Source organism: Festucalex cinctus, chromosome 1, assembly GCF_051991245.1.
Source record: "Festucalex cinctus isolate MCC-2025b chromosome 1, RoL_Fcin_1.0, whole genome shotgun sequence".
Lineage (NCBI taxonomy): Eukaryota > Metazoa > Chordata > Actinopteri > Syngnathiformes > Syngnathidae > Festucalex > Festucalex cinctus.
This window is the reverse complement of record NC_135411.1, coordinates 35548070-35565583: the sequence shown is the minus strand read 5'-3', so window position 1 is coordinate 35565583 and position 17514 is coordinate 35548070. Positions and strand designations below refer to the sequence as shown.

General features: G+C 41.9%; 1 protein-coding gene across 1 annotated transcript in view; it reads right to left on the bottom strand.

The window, feature by feature from the left end:
* The window catches only part of fam20ca (FAM20C golgi associated secretory pathway kinase a), a 40221-nt gene extending 24835 nt beyond the window's left edge, over nt 1-15386 (bottom strand). Inside the window, exons 1-3 of the mRNA XM_077532509.1 lie at nt 14225-15386; nt 12032-12216; nt 7004-7082 (exon numbers count right to left, since the gene is read on the bottom strand). Coding sequence (XP_077388635.1) covers nt 7004-7082; nt 12032-12216; nt 14225-14802 — 842 coding nt within the window. The 5' untranslated portion in view covers nt 14803-15386. The remainder of the gene's footprint in view (nt 1-7003; nt 7083-12031; nt 12217-14224) is intronic.
* Nucleotides 15387-17514: the final 2128 nt, after the last annotated feature.

The following is a 17514-nucleotide window of genomic DNA, read 5'->3' as shown; positions in this document are numbered from 1 at the left end:
AACTTTATTGTGTTCAAGTTGGGTTTAAAAAATAGAAGGTCAGCTCAAAGCGTATGGCTACTTTTACGAGAGTCCGTTTTTATTTTTGTTTTATACTCGCTGTGAGCGTCAAACAAAAATAAAAACTGACCATGTTGTGAGCAGCTCACAACATGCTGGTCTTCTGGTGACTGGCATTTGGTTAAACCACACGAAGAATGCAACTAGTTTTTTGCCCTGATTCACCCCTCAACCTGTGGTTTTTGGCCTGTTTTACTGCCACTTCTTCTCCCCCTTTTGGTTGGGGAAAATTGCATCATGAGGAGAGGGTTTGGATAGTCTTTGGGTGATTGTTGCAAATTTTCCTTGGCCACAGAACAACTACTTGACAAACCTATCCCAATCAGACTCAGCACATTCAATTAAAGGGCATCACATCCATACATTAAGACTAGGGATGCACGATAATGCTATTTTCAACCGATACCGATAAACCAATAATTTAGAGGTGCCGATGTCGATAACCGATAAGTAAGCCGATAATTGTTTGCAAAATTAACCTGAATACAAATATATTTTCGAGTCCTACTATAAGTCTAACAAATACACCGAAACATTGTATAAACTTTGCACAATGTTTCAATGTATGTAAAGCACCACAAAGCTGAATTTTATTGATATGAGCCACAACCACAACAGATGGACCAACGTGGCATGTCTAATTGTCTATAATTATTGCTGGATTTCTTTATTATCTGGTTTATCTGTATGAAATCAAATTGCCGATAATTATCGGCAGATTTCTCTGTTTGACGTCAAATTGGTCGATAAGTGACGATAATTATCGGCCATCGATATTATCGTGCATCCCTAATTAAGACAAAAATTAACATCATAAAATGTCCATCCCTTAAGAGAAAGCAAACTTTTAGTGCCTTATCACAGACCACGCTGAAGGCTGACTGGTCAAGAGTTTGCTCAATCTCCTCTTGTTGTGTGCAGTGTGCTGACACGCCGTCAACACCTCCCGCGTAATTCATCCAAATCACTGACGGAGCGGCCACAGCTGCGGCTTGGCTCGCCGATACCCCCCAATTCTCCAGCACCACTCCTGAGTGACGGAGGGGGCCTGAACTCTGTCACCCCCCCCAGAACTTCCACTTTTGAGTGAATTTGTCGGACACCTGCGGTTGAACACAGCTGTCTTAAGTACAGGGCCCCAACCGACACGCCACACACACTCCAAGATGAGTGATGATTGAGCTCTAAAATGCTTAAAAGTGGAACCATGAGTTGGCTATCCCTGAAGATGTGAAATTTGGAATTTGATCCAAGTTTTAGGGAGAATGAGCAACTGAGAAATAGTGTGGAACAGCTAGCTCCAGTTGCATCATTTTTAAATGAAGTCCAGAAAAGCTAGCTATGCGAACACACAGGAAATGTAACTTCCCTGAACGTCACAATTAAAAAAAAAAAAAAAAAGCTGTTATTTGAATCTCCAAGTGAGGAAGTGACACCGCGAATGAGCCCGCTGCCCAGCCGCCAGATTAGATGAGCCCCAAAAGCCTGCTACATTGCGAGTTAGCTGCAGGCTAGCACTTCTCAGTGTGGGATCTGGTTGGATATACTCCAGCCAGCAGAGGATTTACGTGAGTATATTTTCATGGCTGAAATTGTTGAGATGTAGAGGCACTATAGGGATGGGTACCTTTCACATTTGAACCAGTGCTGTTCCAATACTCGGTACCTGGGATTCAATACCGGTACTCAACGGTACCAATTTTCGGTACTTTTGTACTCTCTCTCTCTCTCTCTCTCTCTCTCTCTCTCTCATCTTTATTTGTTAAATTTTATTTTTTAATTAATTTATTTATTCATTTGGGTGGTAATACATTTTCATCATTGTTTATTTAATCTCAAAATCAATTTAACAATTACCTTTCAATATATAAAACTTGACAACTAAAAAATAAAATAAAATTTCATTCAGATGAGCCAGAGAGTAATAGCAAAAATAAAGGTTTAACATTTTACAATTACTGAAGTATAATTAATAAACGTATGTTAATATTACAAAAAACGTGTGAAAGTTCTTTACAATGTAAATATATAAATAATAATTAATGTTCACTTCGTTTCTTGTGCAGTTGTTTTTCAAGAATGTAAAGCCTGCTGCACGATGAGCTCGACGTTTGAACCCACATTGGACTCAAATATAACAAAAATGACAGTTGAAGAGGACATGACATGAACAAAGAGAATAACTGAGTTCAAATTAATCATTTGAATGTAATGTTCGCTACATGTTGGCCACAATTTTTTTGCTATTTTAAATATGGTCACCAGTAGTATATCCAAATTACAATGTCTATATACCTTAACAATGGTGAAGCCGTGTTCGTTCCAGCATAATTCCAGTCGGTGGGGGAAGACGTACGTGGGTGAGGACGCGACCGACACCTTCGTCTCAGGGGTGCACTGCTTGCAGGGAACCGGGGACATGGCCAGCCTGCACCCGGCCAGAGGCTGTCATACTTCAGATACTGTATTTCTTTTGGCTTGGTGCCGAAGAAATCTCGCTCGTTTCCAAAACCCGGAAATGTATTTTCGCGCGTGAAGTCCTGCGCGAGTGGGTGACGTCAATACGCTGGTGCACGTATAATGTTGAGTTCAAATGCGCCATGGAAAATCGTCAACTCTTCCACAGTCACAACTTTGAACGACATGCTTCAGAACTGAAACAAGGCACCGTTTGATTTTACGTGAATCGGTGCTCGGAATCACCAACCGGACCCAAATCAGTCCATACCACCAACAGTACGGTTTTCGGCATCCATCCCTAGTAGGAACAAGAGCATTTTTCGCAGGGCCTGGTTTCATATATTTAGCTTTTGAGAGCAGTGACAAGGGCTTGATTTTTCACAATATTGAAGCCTCATTTTTTACATGGCACAATTTTTGTAATTGCTGTATTTAAATTTGCCAGGGTCGTTAACAACACTCTTCTCTGTGGTGTGTCAAATTTATAACACACACTTGTTTTTTCTGTATAGGGACTTTGAAAAGGTATTGAGAACAGCAGCATGATCTGGAAGCAGAATATTTATATTACAATTACGTTCCATTGTAGAAATCAATTCAAAATCCTTTGAAGTTCCACAGTTTTTCTAAGGCTCTGGTGGCAGCTCTTCGAGGATACACTACCGGTATTTAATAAATGTCTATGTATATACTGTATATATGGAAAAAGGAGGAGTAGAGAAGAAAAGGGGGGGGGGGGGGATAAATTTTGTGACTTGAATATGATATACAGTGCGCCATGGTGAACAATTCCAGAGTGGATCTGTACATGTGCTTGTGTGTAGCATGTCATAAATGCATACACATGTCATTAATTTACAGCACATCTGTATGTGATTGCATTTACCCGTGACGCCTGTAACATTCACGCTCTTAACAACACGAGCTGTTTGGATTTTCTGCTGCTCAATGTGATGGATGTGATGCTATTATCTTCCCTCTTTTTACATATCATTGCTTTTCAATTCATTTCCGCGAACAACAGATGTGTGGCAAAACAGCGACAGATCACTGTGTGTGTTTTTCCCAATACCCACAGATGCTTGTTATTTGGGCCATGAGTCCTTTTATGATGCTGACATGAAGAGGCTACGCTTGTAGATGATAAAACGGCAGCTCTTCTCCTTCGATGTTTGCACACAGATCAACACAACAAGACATCAATGACATAACCAGACAATCTTTTTCCGTCTGTACGTGGACCCATTTAACACAGCTACGTTATCGCGAAAGCTTGTCATTGTCGTTTTAATCTCTCTGGTCACTTTATTAAATACACCTATTGATTGATTGATTGATTGATCGATCGATTGGAGTTTATTTTTGAAGAAGCAGTCATAAAAAAAAGAACAGAAAAACAAAACAAAGATCTAAAATATAATAAATATTCAAATTGAAAACATGTACTACTAGCCCAAAAAGAAATAGGATGAAGTCAAACTTATTTAGATCTTACACATTTGACCATTACCTAAGATTAACTAGTAATTAAAAATTACATTAAATATGTAAATATAAAGGGCGGCACGGTGGCTGGCTGGTTAGCACATCCGGCTCCCAGTTGTGAGGACTCGGGTTCGAGGTCCAGGCTCCGGCCTTCCTGGGTAGCGTTTGCATGTTCTCCCTGTGTCTATGTGGGTCTTCTCCGGGTACTCCGGTCTCCTCCCACGTTCCAAAGACATGCATGGCAGGTTAATTGGGTGCTCTGAATTGTCCCTATGTGTGCTTGTGAGTGTGGATGGTTGTTCGTCTCTGTGTGCCCTGCGATTGGCTGGCAACCAGTCCAGGGTGTCCCCCGCCTACTGCCCAGAGCCAACTGAGATAGGCGCCAGCACCCCCCGCAACCCTTGTGAGGAATAAGCGGTCAAGAGAATGAATGAATGAATGAATGAATGAATGTAAATATAAAACATCGTACATACATTTATGCCTACAACCCCTCTCATAGCTTTAGAATCTCAAGTGGCTCAATTTTAACTGACACATTGAACAAATTCCAACTTTGTGAAGCTTAATGAATAAACTGAAAAATATAGAAAAATGTCAAAACGTATTAATTAAGCAATTTTTCCTCAATTCATCATATACAATAGCCCAAATTCCTCGAAATGAAGGACATGTTGTGAAAAACACCACCAACCAATGTCAACATGTTCTAAATAAAACTGTGACTCGCGTCCTTTTTGGTAACACAAAAGACAGACAAACAACTATATATCCATTTGAATGGCCGACAAAAATAAAGCAGCGGTTTTGCTGCAACTGCCGTGGCTAGTGCTACGAGCCAAGCTTGTCAAAACCAATCGTGTGCATGCACACGAGACACAAGAGTGGGACGGAAGACAATTTCTCCTTTTGCATAAACACTATGACTGCTGCAGGATGGCCATGTGTGCCCTTACATGTCTATTCTGGCAATCAACATGAAAACATGATGACATAACAGATCACAGCAGTGACCAATACGGGCAAGATTAAGACAAAAAATGAATTTGTGGGATTAAAACAGCATGGAGGGGAAGACTGGACCCGATGGTGTTATCCAATTAGTCAGACGTTATATTTGTGTGTACACACCAGAGTCGGGATCTTGGCAGGGAGCATGGAGGATGAGCACCAGGGAGAAGAGCCAGACAGGCATGCAAGCCTGGCATGGAAGTTTCGACTGGGCCTGTGAGCAGGCTCCAGCTGGACCGTGCTGGCCCCCGAGCCATTCTGAGTCGGACCATATCTGCATCTTATCTATTTTGTCTTGCCTTTCTGCAATTCCGCTACAGATCCCTTGAGATTCCTGTTTCAAATGGGAGTGTGGATGGTTGTTTGTCTCTGTGTGCCCTGCGATTGGCTGGCAACCAGTCCAGGGTGTCCCCCGCCTACTGCCCAGAGCCAGCTGAGATAGGCTCCAGCACCCCCCGCGACCCTTGTGAGGAATAAGCAGTCAAGAAAATGGATGGATGTATTTGTAATATGCAGTATCTAGTGATAAAACCTGCTCAGACAAATCTAAATTACAGTATTATGGAATGTGCACTATAAATGGAGAGTTTTGAGACACGAACTTTGCTTGGGATTGGTGAATTAAAATTCAAGTTTTGAGTGTTGGCTATGGTGGCGGCGAACTTCACAACAAGCAGCACTTGGGCAGATATAGTGAACAATTTATTCGAAATACTACTCCAAGTGCTTGCTTCAAGTTGTTAATTGTCATAACTGATTGAAGTTCACTGTAAAACTCTAAAAAGAGATTTACACATTGTGTGTTTACCCTAAAACACACCATCTTTCTCTTACTTGAGTGTGCTAGCTTAATGCTAACACAAAATGCAAAATGTGACAGACAGGCTACTGAAACTAGCATTGATGTTGTGATTTTTATAAACCTTTTAACAACTTATATTTGACCACATATGGCAGTAATGCATGCAGGCAGAGTACACAATAACACACAGTCATGTATTCTTCATCTTCGTAGATGAACTTGAGACAGCCTTCTTCTGTTTCATGAACAAAGCTACTGAATGTGTAGTATGGCTATACTGCCCCACGGTGGCCAAGCCATACACACCGGCGTGAGCAGCACAACGCCGACCATTGAACTCATGTAGCACAAACTGCTTCTACAACTGATTCTTTGCATTTTCCATTTCTTTACCTTTTATTTAATTAGCTGAGCCCTGAGCAACTGTGATGTCATTTCAGCAATTGTCAAAATGGCCTCCCCTTGAGATGGATAGAAATGGGTATATTTAGCTTCTTAATCCATATTCCACAAACAATGAGTGACGACCATGCCAACATAAGCCACATAAGAATAATAACTCATATACTTGAATGTTATGTTCCTCAACACTACTGTGCAGCCACCTCAGGCTACACAATCTTGTCTGAATAGGAAAAAAAATTCCTCTTTGTGTGTCTCTAACTCTATTTCCACTCGCTCACAGAATTTAATACTCTCCAGCGAGACTCAATGTAGAAACCCATTCTGCATTTCCCAGCCATCAAAGCGGGTTTCTGAGCAATTACTTTTGATCACAGCCCAGTTGGCCTGGACGCTGTTTATCCGTGTTGGCGAGGGAATTCAACAGGACAGCCGCGAGAGAGGTTGGCTATTTTTTTTTTTCATGTGCAACGCGCCTTCACCGGCGTAAACGTCTCCCTAAAGACGGCGGCGGCATGACGGCCCGGCGCTGGTGTTAATTAACGCGTAAGCCTGTTGATGTTCATTAAAAAGCAGACAGACATCAGAAAAAGATCACATAGAGGGGAGCGCTGTGTATCTCAACGCGCCAAAAGATGCAGCGGCATTGCTTGGAAGCAATTCACAGGAGATTTATTTGAAGCATCCGCATTACAATTGGGCTCATTAGACAAAGATTTTGCTTCTTCGCTATTTGCCCACAAAGTCCACGTGCAAGTTTTCAGAATTCTGCGATTCACTCACTTCATGGGTTTGAACAGAGCTTGTCCGTAGTTGTGGAAGGTCATGATCAACTTGAGCTGGGTGCCTCCTGATTTCATGGCTGCAAGAGAAAGAAAAAAAATGCACGTAAAAGTCACGCGTAGCCAGTGGCCACAGCTGTTTTTGCTAGCTGTCAAATTGGAAAGTAATTTGGCATGAATGCGTAACAAAACCAATCATCCACTGACCACAATGAGCAATCAAAGTGGAATTGTGCGCGCTTTGGACAAGTGGCATGAAAATAATCAGCGGGTACAAGTGGACAGAATGATTTGGGGGCGAAAAGTAAGCAGTTTGGAAAAAGAACAGCAATTCACAGCGAGCCTTTTTTAGAAGGTCCGATGTCAAATAGTGCTAACTTTTCAGAAATGTACTGCATGTTGTTTCTACACAACATCATCATAAATCAATTCCAAAACCTCAAAGGACGACAAGTTGCTAAATAAATCCTGAATGCACCTCTTGAAAAACATTCACAAAATGTAATTTTATTTACATTTCAGTATGTTAAGTTTGTTCTTAGCTGAGTCTGGCTGTAAAAGCAAAACATATTCCACTGATCTGTACAGGTCAATCAAAATGTATTATTGAGGAGAAAAAATAATAAAAGGAACTCTTTGCCCACCACGGTGTCATACCAAATTGTTTGGCTCTTAATGAGGAGACTTTTGGGGGATTTGTCCATTTATGACGGCACATTAACCTCAGCATCTAATCTCATGACAGTGATCTGCTGGCTAACCCTCATATTCAAATAAGACCCCTGTGGTGGATCCACTTAGTGACTAGAGGGGCCTTGCCAACCAACAGCCCACCCACTGCCAATGCCTAACTGTCGTTTATGTCCCATCGTGAACACTTTGCAACATAGCAGCCGTCAGCAATGAGGTCTCTGGCGTGTCTCGTTTTTAAGTGGCACAGATTTTGTCATTAGGCAAAATAAGTTGTCAATAAAGTTGTATTTTTATACTTAGGAGAGGATTACTATATCAAATATATTTTCTTCAATCTAAAGTTTTTTTTTTAACTTCTGGAGTAGAGTAGAGCCTTCAATCCATCCATCCATTTTGTCTGACTTATCCAGTTCACTGTTTTAAAATTGAATAAATTGTGAAAATAGGACTTTAGAGTAACATTTACGATCAGCCCACCGCATATAACAGCTGATTTTTTTCTTGCGTCATTTCCAGCAAACGTTAGCTAATCTGGACTCAACATAGTATTTTTCAGGAGAGCAAGCTATTTTCACTACTTTAGATGGGGCAATAGTTTGTAAAAATAACAATGGGAGGACTGATGGGGACTGATCAATTGCGTTGATTGTGAGCAAACACTGTTGACATTGACCACATTTGGACATACACTGGAGGAGGCTTTCAGTCATCAGTGACGAAATGTGAGGTGATTGCACAAGCCTACAAAATATTTCTCATTTCTGCCTGTAGTGATGATGTCGCCAAGTTGTAGCAAAATTGGCAACCACATGCTAACCTTCGACCCCTCACAAGTTCACAACATGATTGTTAAGCAGCTAAAGAAAATTGACGTGTTGCTCTTGTCTAATGATTTTTTTCCCCTCTTTTTCTCCAAAAAAACAAAAAACAGTTAAGAAAGTCTTTGGTAATTATGCTTTCAAGTCAAGTCATCTTGATTTTTTTCTGACCGATACTAGTACTCACCTTTGAGTACACACTAGTACTACCAATAGCACAAGTGTTTTTGATGCATGCAAATTGTATTTCAAGACTTTCTTGATGATTTGCTGGTGTCAAACCGCCGCACAGTAGCGCCAGCTACTGGCTTGCAGGACTTGCATGATGCAAGTTTTGTTTGTTTTGTTGCCTTAAAGGCCCAGCCTGCCGGTTTCACTCAGGAAAATTCACTTTTTAAATACAGGATTTACACAAACGAACTACTTCTCAATTTGGTGGCGTGTCGCAATCGGGGCCGGGCGAACGTGTTAGCTGCGTGACGTCACTCCCGCGGCAATTTCAAAGCATGCACAGATTTTTTTTTTTTCACTCACTCACTCACTCACTCACTCACTCACAGAATCTTACATGTGTGAATGAGTGAGTGAAAAAAAAAAATCAGTGCGTGCTTTCAAATTGCCGCGGGAGTGACGTCACGCAGCCGACACGTTCGCCCGGCCCCGTTTGCGACCCCCCCCGCTCTGCGATTGGCTGGAAGGGTGTAAACACTGTCTTTCCACAGAAACGTCCCGCTGTTTACAAAACAAACACAAAATGGCAAAATACAGGTTGGGGGGATGGGAGCTTAGGACAAAATCACCACCAGAAATTAAGAGAAACTCACATCTGTAAATTAAGAAGTAGTTTGTTTGTTTAAATACTGTATTTAAAAAGTGCATTTTCCTGAGTGAAACCGGCAGACTGGGTCTTTAAGTAGGCTATCATAGGCTGGCTTCGGTCGCTTTCATGAATACCTGATAACTTGAAATAAGGCTGATATCATGCCAGACATCAATACTTGCCCATCCTTACGATGTACCTTAACCACATTAAATACCCACACTCCCTACATCATAGTTATAATATGTTCAACCATTACTTTCTTGTGTTTGCATTATAAACAGTTTCTGTGCCTGGGAAAAAAAAAAAAAACTCCTCTTGGACTGTACAGTATACTCCAGCGTATTTAGCTCATCAAAGCCAAAGAAAAGCCATCAGGTCAAGCTACGAGGCAGATTTGTTGAGGGCAGGTCAAGTAGATGGTGCCCTTGTGTAGCGTCATCAAGTTTGAAGATTAAACTCTGCCACAACAACACATATATAAACCCTTGAGAGAGCAATTTCACATGTGAGTTGGGGCGATGCAACCCTGTGCTGCAATTGGAATCCACTATCCTCAAGAAAACGTGGCCTCAATTCTATGCTCTGTGCTGCTCGCTTTTTGTTGTTTAATCGAAAAGTACAAAACAAAAAAAAAAGGTAATCCCCTCCTGCCGTGGAAAAATCCCAGCAAAGCTCAGCTTACTGTGTTGTTTGAGGCCTGACACGCAACGTCATGTCATGACATGACAGCATCAGTAAACTTCAACAGGACACTTTCCACTCCAAAGGCCATCTGTCTTAGTATGAGAGCGGTAATACACGTGTTTCTGTTGACCCCACTATCCATCTTTTGCTCTACAAATTAATCACAGCCACCCGTCTTCTTCTGCAACACCTTCGTGTTGTCTGGCCTTTCGGAAAGCTCCAGGCATCGCCCCCCTCCGCCGCAATCAGATTCACGTTCCGATGATAAATCCGGCGCGCTTCCACCTGTGACGCGTCACGAAAGAGCGCGTATGATTTATGAGGCTCATCCGAGGCGGAACAAAAGGCCGACACCGAGCCGGCGCTCAGGAGTGCGACTTGAGGGCAGATAAAGCAACATTAGCCCCAGGAGATGCTGAAGCTTTGTACTCTCTTTGCTTTGCGGTGTCACCCAGACAGATAAGTGGTCCGCGCCCGTGTGTAAAATTAGGGGGTGCAGTCGCTGGAAATGAAAGCTTGCAGGCACTCACTAGACTGCATTTTGTATAGGTGTGACTCCAGACAAAGTGATGTTTTTTAAGTCAAATAAAATACGGAAACACTCGCGCAGAAAGCAGTTTGAAATGATGGCATCAACACCACGAGATGGTAGAGTATAGCATTATGTGTATATGTGAATCAACAGACAGCGTGTGATCATGTGACAAACTAATTGATTTGGTTTGACGGATTAAGAATTTTGTCAGCCTGTTGATTTGGCTGGGAATCAACTACATTGACCTGATCAAATATTTGATTTTGCCAGCCATTTGAGAGCCTGACTGATCTTTCAGAATAGCGTTCCGTGACAATGTAAGGCGACTCTCTTTTGCCTGTTTTTAAGTCATCAGCCGTAGAACATGGTTTAGGTTCACCAAAAACCCTGATTCCTGACTGAAAAGCAGAGCATATGAGCTTTTTGTGAGAAGAAATGTCAAGCAGAACAGTGACTTTGACAGTAACATATATATATATTTTGTTCTTGCAACACCTCAAATTAGAAAACAACAAAAACAAGCCATAGAAAGGGCATTTGGTGGCATTGTAAGGATCCATCCATATGAGTAGGGATGTAACAAAAACCTATTTGGAATAGAAAATGTTTTTTTATTTAAAAGATGCAAGTCCATCAAATTGAACCAAACAAATCAATCCGCTTTAAAATAACTCAAAAATAAATATGTAATTGTCTTTATTGGAGAGATGCAGCATCTTTGAAGGCGATGCCACACTTACAGGTGCCTGCTGACAAGTTCATTGATATTACAAAATACAATAAGAAACACATTGCATCATACCTGCTCAAACTCAAACATACCGTTTCAAATCGAATAGTAATCCCACTGAATCAAGCCAAATAGAATCTTTCCACTTTAAAATTGAACCATCCTTGAATCAGACCACACCCCATGTATCGAGATATGCATCCAATCGTCTTGTATTGGAATGGTATTGGATGCTCACCCTTAATCCTTCCTATAAATGATGCTGATGATGGTGAGGGGATAAAATATGTAATTCAACCATCAGCCTCAGCCTCAAAACCATAATTAATACTTTTAAAAGCGTACCGGGACCAATGTTTGGCCACTTTTGTGTTTTTTGTGTGGACATCCACGCTCCAATAGCAGCAGATAACCGCAATTTCCCGAGTAATCGATAGGTTAATCAATTTTTAAAAGAATTGCTAGTTAGCCCCAGTGATGATGGTTTATGTTGTCATGTAAGTAACACACAATCTGTATGTAGCTGGCTACCATTGCAAGGCCTAACAACAAAGCAGCATCAGTCAGCCAATTATCTAAGAAGTGCACAGCAAAGGATGTCACAAGAGCATGGAAACACTGCAGTGTTGCTCTCGCGTGTCAAAATCAAGTTGAATTGCTCCAATATGTTTACTCAACAGCATCCTGTTACTGCAGCTTGTGCGTCAACTTCATTGCGCAGGTTTGGCTTCCCGTGAGAGACTCACCCACGCTGGTGATCTTCTGCGTCCCCAGGTCCTGGAGCAGCGCGTCCAGCACCGGGTTGTGTCTGGCGTACAGCTCGTAGCGGTTGATGCCGATGTGGAAACGCAGCCAGTTGGGGTACAACTCGGCCGTCGTCTCTGCCACTCGGGCGCTCTCCTCATCCTGCACGTTGCCGTCCTCAGTGGGCCTGGATAAAAAGGAGGATGAGAAGACAGAAGTCAGACTTTTGATTTACCTCGGCATTGTCATTCAGTTCTCTTTTTTCATGCTTCCACTAAACAAGCATAATCTAATAATATGCAAGGTGATGAATCAGAGATTCCGTGACCAGAAAGGAGATGTAATCACATGGTAATGAATCAGAGGTATCATGACTAGAAAGAACATGCAAGTGGATCAAATAAAGAAACTTTACAAAAGAGTTAGTAGTTTGTCACTTTGGCCGATTTGGTGATCCCTAAATAACCACTGCAACAAAATCCAGGTAACAGGTAACAATGAATTGTACATTATCAGTTAAACATCTTGCGTGTGTTTAAAATGAGTTGGGTTCCTGCTAGGGATGTCACGATAAGGGCAATATTGTGATATCGTGATATGAAAACTGCCACAATATTGTCGTCGTCATATTCACAATATTTAAAAGGAACACATCTGTTAAAAAAGTTTGGTTGATTTCCATTTGTGCAGTTCTAGCACCCTCTAGTATCTATTTTACTAGTTCAATTTAATTTTCATTTGGGATGTTTTGGCCTTCTATGTTTAAAATCTATGCTAATTGTCAGATGAAGGGGAACCTAATTTACTTGTGAAGCAATCAATGTGTGCTAGCATTAGCAAGAAAGTGCCTCAATATTATTATTAGAGATTGTAGGTGGTTTATATGCATTCCTGTTATGTACAAAAGCCCAATATTGTGCTTTTTTTAGTATGAGCTCTTTTTTTTTTACAATACTGTGATCTTTTTTTAAATATCGCCAACACCCCCACGATATCATAACAATTATTGTATCGTGACCTTCATATCGTGATAATATCGTATCGTGATGTTTGGCTATCGTAACATCCCTAGTTCCTGCAGAGCAAAACTAAGCAGGAGTATCATCCAGACAAGGGATGGATGGATGGATGGATGGATGGGTGGATGGATGGATGGATGGATGGATGGATCGGTGGATGGATGGATGGATGGATGGATGGATGGATGAATGGGTGGATGGATGGATGGATGGATGGATGGATGGATGGATCGGTGGATGGATGGATGGATGGATGGATGGATGGATGGATGGATGGATGGATGGATGGATGGATGGATGGATGGATCGGTGGATGGATGGATGGATGGATGGATGGGTGGATGGATGGATGGATGGATGGATCGGTGGATGGATGGATGGATGGATGGATGGATGGATGGATGGATGAATGGATGGGTGGATGGATGGATGGATGGATGGATGGATGGATGGATGGATGGATGGATCGGTGGATGGATGGATGGATGGATCGGTGGATGGATGGATGGATGGATGGATGGATGGATGGATGGATGGATCGGTGGATGGATGGATGGATGGATGGATGGATGGATCGGTGGATGGATGGATGGATGGATCGGTGGATGGATGGATGGATGGATGGATGGATGGATGGATTGGTGGATGGATGGATGGATGGATGGATGGATGGATCGGTGGATGGATGGATGGATGGATGGATCGGTGGATGGATGGATGGATGGGTGGATGGATGGATGGATGGATGGATCGGTGGATGGATGGATCGGTGGATGGATGGATGGATGGATGGGTGGATGGATGGATGGATGGATGGATGGATGGATCGGTGGATGGATGGATGGATGGATCGGTGGATGGATGGATGGATGGATCGGTGGATGGGTAGATGGATGGATGGATGGATCGGTGGATGGATGGATCGGTGGATGGATGGATGGATGGATGGATGGATGGATGGATAAACTTTATGGGTGGACACATGGACACGCGGATAAATATGGGCACATGGACAGAAGGATAGACAGATGAATGTATGATTAGATGGGTGGATGAATAGTTATGGATACAATAGATCAATAAATGTATGTATGTAATGGAGGTGCATGGTGGACATGGATGGACAGGTGAAGAGACAGACAGACTAGAAATATTATTCGAGTTAAAGTAATTTACCATCCTTGTTGGTCAGTCGCTTTGGGATAAAATCTGATATCGGTGTTGACGTTAAACAAAGTGTCCCGGTCCGTCAGAGGCGGAAGTCCAATCCGATACAAAGGATGCTCAAAGAGAGCCGCGAGTCGGGATGCACCGGGATCGGGTCCAGCTACAGTGCGACCCCCGCTCGCCTCGCCAATGAGCGGCTTGTGCTCATCCGCCTTCGCGGCCAAGACGTCGGCGTCCGTCCTCGTCCGGTGGGACTCCGCCGCTCGCTGGCCGGTACCCACGCCCTTCTCCCGAGACTGCAGGGTCGTGTGGTTGGAGTTGGGCTCGCTGCTGAAATCCTGAAGAATTCGCAGCGTGTGCTTGTTGGGCCACGCGCCGGCATCGGCCACCGACCTGACGCGCTGCTGTTTGGCCCAGCCCGCCGACTCCGCGCCGGCGTGGTCGGCGCACTGGCAGCCGCTGTCCTCGCTGTCCGCTCCCGACGTCCTCTTCTCCAGTTTGGGCAGCAAGTCTATCATGATGTGCACCGTGCACGCCACGAGGAACACCGTGAGGAGCAAGACTCTGAATTTACGAAACATGATCATCCTTTGTTGTTTTGGTCCACTAAACAAGTCAGCTTACGCGCACCTTACACTCATGGCGTCAACTGGATTCCTTGCTCGGGTTAAAAAGTCCATCGTTTTATTTGATCGACAACAGTCCAAGTAGTTTTGACTAAACAGGTGAATGGTCCGAGACATCGTCGAGCCTCCTCGTTCACATATCTGTGATCTTAATCCACTGCGCATGTAAAGTCAAAAAAATAAAAAGATACAGTCCACAAAACAAAGAAGTCCTGTAAAATAAAAAATAAAAAATAAAAAGATGATGATATTCCGTGTAGATAACAGCTGATCCGCTCGGATGCTGCGCAGTCACGAGCTTGTCCGAAGTCAGCGACGTTTAGAGCGGCCGACAGGTGCGAGCATCCCCGTCATCGCTGGAGGTCTTCCCGCTGCCTTGTCTCCCTTCCAAGTGTGCATCCTCCGTGGATGTGTGGAATAATAGGATCGAAGCCCCGTGGAGTCCAGCCTCGGTGGCGTCATGAGGAAGCGATTGGCTGCACATGCAAGCGGCGCTTGTGACATGCACAACACCGGCTCCCACACAGGAAAGCCTTGCAGGCTGCAACGCTGACAGCCGCCGCCAGAGGACGATAAAACGCCCACGACTAGATTGATTTCTTTATTACAGTACAGTACAGTACAGTACAGTACAGTACACATATATTGTATGGAGTCTACGGAGAAATCGGGTGGCAAATACTACTACTACTACTACTACTAAAACAAAACCAAAACAACAACAATTAAAGAAAAATAATAATACCTGGTAAAATAGTAAAAACGCACCTCTATTCTTTATCCTCTGCAAAATTTTTTACTTGGGCTTACGGAGTCACAAAAGTTCATTCAATTTCTTCCTTGCTTCTTTGCTCTGTATGAGTAAGAGCTCAAATGAATGAAACATGACACACAAACTATTCTTTATATTCCATTTAATTGTGTTATTACTGAATGTTTTATTATAATATTATAGAGTGCAAATGTCCTTATTAAAAAAACAACAAAATTTTTTGTTGTTTTGGGGGAAGCTGGAAGGTTTAAATAGAATTTGAATTTCAATGGGGAAAGATGAGTTGAGATACTAATTCTCCTTCGCGTTATAAGAGTGGTAATGGAACAAATTGAACTCGCGTCTCAAGGTACCACTGTGTCGGTCTCTGTTGGAGCTGAAAAACATCTGCCGATTTTGACAGCATAAGCAGTAGAAAGTACGGGTATCTGATTTCAAATGCAGGGGGTAAAAGTAAAAGTCATCAGAAACATAAATTCTCAAGTAGGCCTACACCAGAAAATCAACTTAACACTACCACATAACGCTATAAGAATGACCACATACATATATTCATAGTAACCTGGGAATCACTGTGGATGAACTGTGGGTACGATCATGGGGATGTGTGGGGGGGCTTTTTTTTTTTTTTTTTTTTTTTAATTGTATTATGGATGTCCAGCACTTTGAGTTGTATTTTGAATGTATGAAAGGTGCTATATAAATAAAGTTGATTGATTGATTGAAACTAGACAGATGTCTGTCATGCACTAATTACTATTAAAATCCTGAGAGTAAAAAAACAAAACATCTTTCTAATTGGGTCATTTCATTCGGTTCCATTTTGACTCTCAAATTGCCTTTCTTTTAATAGCTCTGCAAATTCTAATGTTCAATTATCCAGCTACATTCCATAATAATTTGGATTCTAATTCAAATACAGACAAAGAATTGAGATCAAAATAATGACACAACACCATACAGTATAGTTACTATGCATTGGAAGTAAAATAGCTTCAGTAAAACATTAAAAGCTCATATATTCAGGTTATCTTTCATCTTTCACCATTAATCATCTTCGCTTGTTACAAGCCTCCTCTATTATTTGGTATTCACACAAAAGAGTAAATAAATTAGAAGTGGATTACTTGGAGATTTCCAAAGAAAATCTATGTAATCATTTTTGCTTTGTGACACACCCACCAATTTATGCAGCAGCTTTCAACTCGGGTGCACATTGACTTGATTTGAGCATCAAGGCCAAACAAAACAATATCTTACAGCTAACAAATGATCAAATCACTCCTGTTGAATGTGTGATTGATCTTATTAAACACGACATTCCGTGACTCTCTGTGAGCAAGGATCGGATGATTGGCTTCATTTCACTGACTCATAAGTAAGTCTGCGCCACTATGATGCACTGTATTTCTGCAATAATGAAAGTACAATCTCGATAAAACGTGGTACAAACTTGGCTGAGAGTTTAGGCCACATATTTTGCAAGTCTGGATACATTACTATTGATTGTTGATTGTGAAGAAAGGATATCATTCATCTCTTAAAAGCAAATGAAAGATTGTATGTCATTTTTATTAAAATTGATTTGGACTTATCCATAGTAGGTCGGTAATTGGTCAGAATGCATTGCTCTATTCATATCAATAATAATAAAAAAAAAATAGGGAGTAAGCTCAAATGTCAAACATAATGTGCACCAGGTTACTGGCCAACCACCAATTTCTTTGAATTTCGATTTCCATTTCAATAGGAGATAATGAAAATCTCATTTATCTGTGCAACACTCAAACTGCTGCCATCATCAAACTTTAACATTTATAAAAAAAAAATACTAATAAAAAAAAAGCCCTATTTTTTTATGTCTACTTTAGAATGATGCAACCCATATTCAAGCCCCCAAC